The sequence below is a fragment of the Corylus avellana genome, chromosome ca1 (genome assembly GCF_901000735.1).
Source record: "Corylus avellana chromosome ca1, CavTom2PMs-1.0".
NCBI classification, from domain to species: Eukaryota; Viridiplantae; Streptophyta; class Magnoliopsida; order Fagales; family Betulaceae; genus Corylus; species Corylus avellana.
In genome coordinates, this window is record NC_081541.1 from 44,295,129 (window position 1) to 44,298,725 (window position 3,597).

At 32.7% G+C, this 3,597-nt stretch overlaps 1 protein-coding gene across 1 annotated transcript; it reads right to left on the minus strand.

The window, feature by feature from the left end:
- Positions 1 to 1,636: 1,636 nt before the first annotated feature.
- On the minus strand, positions 1,637 to 3,134 carry LOC132167561 (leucine-rich repeat protein 1-like). Its single transcript, XM_059578574.1, has 7 exons — positions 3,021 to 3,134; positions 2,798 to 2,930; positions 2,644 to 2,715; positions 2,389 to 2,532; positions 2,212 to 2,292; positions 1,994 to 2,046; positions 1,637 to 1,838 (listed from the first exon to the last, which is right to left on the minus strand). Exons 1-7 carry the CDS (start codon positions 3,091 to 3,093, stop codon positions 1,792 to 1,794), a joined length of 603 nt encoding a protein of 200 aa, XP_059434557.1. The 5' UTR covers positions 3,094 to 3,134; the 3' UTR covers positions 1,637 to 1,791.
- Positions 3,135 to 3,597: the final 463 nt, after the last annotated feature.

The window sequence follows — 3,597 nt, forward strand, 5'->3', positions numbered from 1 at the left end:
CGATTTCGAATGTTATAAAATGCTTTGATTTTTCTCACTGGACAACAATTAATTTTTAGATGAAATTGTCAAAGGCCCGATTCAACATATAGTAGTGGACAAAGAAGAAAGAAGAGAATAAGACCAAGTGATCCAAAAGCAAATGGGACAGCTTTCGCGTCTCTCTCTCTCTCTGATATCTAGTCCATTGAATGTGGTGAACTACTCCACATGCACCACGCGATTGAATCGGAGTAATCAAAGTGATGCATGTAAAAGTCCACAGCCAAATTTTTTTCCTTGATTGGCTGGCTTGACTTTTTTGAGAGGAAGAAGAAGCAAATTTGTTGTTGTATTAGGTAATTAAGAATCTTATTGTACAACTACTGTATATAGTTTGTATTACTTTCTCTTGGTTGGCTTAAAAATAATATTTTAAGAAAATAGAGAGCGAAATAAATAATCTACTGAAATTTGTATTAAAAAAAACGTAGTTAAAATAAAATAAAAATGAATTTTTAATTGACAAAAAGGAATGATATCTTGGAAAAAGTGTTAAGAATTTTATTTTTATTTTTGTTTTGACACTGAAAACAGAGAGGCTGATTTTATGACGAGGCTGGCACCCCCTATTACATCCAAAATATTTGTTAAAAAAAAAAAAAAGGAAAAAAAAAAAAAAAGAAAAGAAAACAATCGTAAGGGTTTGATGAGTAGCAAAATCTCAAAGGCGCATCCATATTTATATTCATAGTTTCAACCCTAACAGAATCCAAATGATAGGCTTCCCAGTAAAACTCAAACAGATCGATCGAGGACAATAAACATTTATGTGATAAGGATAAACAAGATAACCTTTCAAGTTAATTAGTTTTGTACTTCAATGCATGTGTAAATAGATTGTCATTATCTTATGGTGACATAATGTCATAATGTCATAGTGATACAAATTTGTTTAAAATTCACCATTAAAAATCAGTTTGTAAAATGAGAGTGTCCAAAGCTTATATACAAATGGTTAATATGTATTTAAGCCATATGGAACACTTCAAATTATAACATACTACAACATTCCACAACCGACATATTCTACCGACTATGACCCGATGATAGTCTTTTTTTCTTTTAGAGACTTTACTCATATATTAGTATTCAATTACTTAATACTAGATTTATACATGGTACTAAAACATTTTAATCCACCAAATAGGTCACCCCCTCCATGATTCTATACTTGATAGTGGCTGTTTCTAATACCAAATGATACAAATATTTGATATAAATCATCATTGAAAATCAGTTTGTAAGGGAAGGATGCCCAAAAACTTATATACAAGTCATTAAAATTGCATTAAAATCATGTTAGACATCTAAGATCATAACATGTAACATATAATATAATAGCCGGTTTTGCTATGTTATGGCCTGTTAAGTATGAATAAAACTTTTCAGAGCAGTAATCAACATCCGATCCATAAGTTTTGGGCTTAGCCTGATTTGCCCCCATAAAAAGTTACTAGAAAAGGTCAGTCCATGACAATTATATGAATTTCTAAAACTAAAAAGAAATTAGGGGGAGGAAATGTACGTATTTTTGGTTGGGGAAAAAAAAAAACCCATATATATATATATATATATATATATATAAGAGCTACAAACCAGTATGTAGGTTTACTGGCATAAATAATGGCCTCTAAATGCAAAGCATATGTGTAGAGAGGTTTATTGCCACCAACAATGGGCTTCAAAAATTACAAATTTATTCCAAAGCTGTATGGTAGCTTACTGGTGTTATGTTGGCCCCATGGTCATTTACTTCTGAGCTCTTGGATCTTGTATTATTGTAGTAACTGCAAATTCTACAACCCATGAAAAGAAAAAGAAAAAAGAAAAAAGTATAAGCTGGAGATTACTAAATTAGCCAGTTTTTTTTTTTTTTGTTAAAGTTAAAGGAGCATGTTGTCAAAGGTGGGAATATCTGTACAAATAGCCAAAGGCAAAGTAGTTAGTTTACTTCTTGTGTTTGTGCGGTGGACACTCCCTACCAGCTGGTTGTCTGAAACATTCCTGATAAATAATAATAGTATGACAATTGCAATTAGAAAAATATGAAGGATGATGAGAGAAAGGAAAGAAAGAAAATCTAAATTGTCAATTCTTTCTAGAAACTAAAAATAAATAAAAAGAATAATATAATATGGCTTGAACTCAAAAGAGAAGGAGTTAACTCACAAAATCATCAAATGCCCCAATCTAACAAGTTGAAGGAGCTCTGCTGGTATTACGCCACTAAGCTTGTTACTGTTCAATCTCCTGCAGGCAATACAAAATCACCCTTGAAGACTAAATAAATTCCTCATAATTTCTTCTTTTACCGAACTTGAAAGAAAATTGGAGAGAGATACTTACAAAAACCTTAAGGAAACCAAGTTTCCAAGAGATGATGGGATGATCCCAGAAAGATGATTCTGGTAAAGGTCCAAGCTAATCAGGGTCGTTAGGTTACCAATAACCGTTTGTATAACTCCACTTATGTTATTTCCATACACCTCCCTGCCAGCAATTAAATAAATTACCACGATTAATATATATTTTGATATTTTCCCTTTTTCTGAAAGAAAGATTTCCCAGATATATCGAAAACTATCTTGTTTATGATCTTACAAATATTGAAGATTAGACAAGGCCCCAAGCTGAGGGACAAGAATTCCCGAAAGTCCAGCATTGCCGAGGTCCCTTCAATTCATGAAATCTAGTTAATCAAAAAAGTGACTTCTTGATGAAGAAGAAGAAGAAGAAGAAGAAGAAGAATGCTTACACCCTTGTGACGCTATTATCACCGTTGCAAGTAACGTGATACCAGGTGCATGGATTCACCAAATTTGGATCCCAGCTCTGAAGGACACCGTTAGGGTCTACCAATTTGGTTTTCCAGGCATAAAGAGCATCCCCTGTTTTAGCAAAAAACAAAATTAACTGAGGTTGAGAGAGATATATATTATTAAACACGTTAACAAACAACTCAAAACACATTAACAAACCTTCAAAGTTGCAATCTACTGATGCAATTGCAACAGCAAATACAAGAAAAACTAGTGAAATTGGAATAACCATCGTGGACGGACGAGTTAAGGATCCTTAGCAATGATATCTAAATAATCTCAGTTCTATAAAAACTGGCTTAACCAATATAATAGAGCATATAATTTGGCAATGTGGATACGATGTAGTCAAGTCAACTTACCAATTTTCCTGCGTGCCTGCCTGCATTAAAAAGTTCGTCCACATACTTTAAAGAATAATGTTAATTTAATATACTAAATTCACAATTTTTTTATTGAAAGAAAACTTCATCATTGAATGCAGTCTCATATATATATATTGTGGTTCGCATGTATTGTGGTTCTCATATACTACATTAACCTTAAAAAATGTTGACAAAATGTGCCAAATAAAAAAAGATTTGTCTCATTCATTTGGAGGATCAGATCGAAACAGCAAGCATGCCTATATCTCGTAGCCTGTATGACAAAATCTAAGTTGTTTAATGCCTCTAAACCACCATACTAAGACAATGAAACCTAATAGGCCACCGAGCTACTACTGCCATATTGCGCA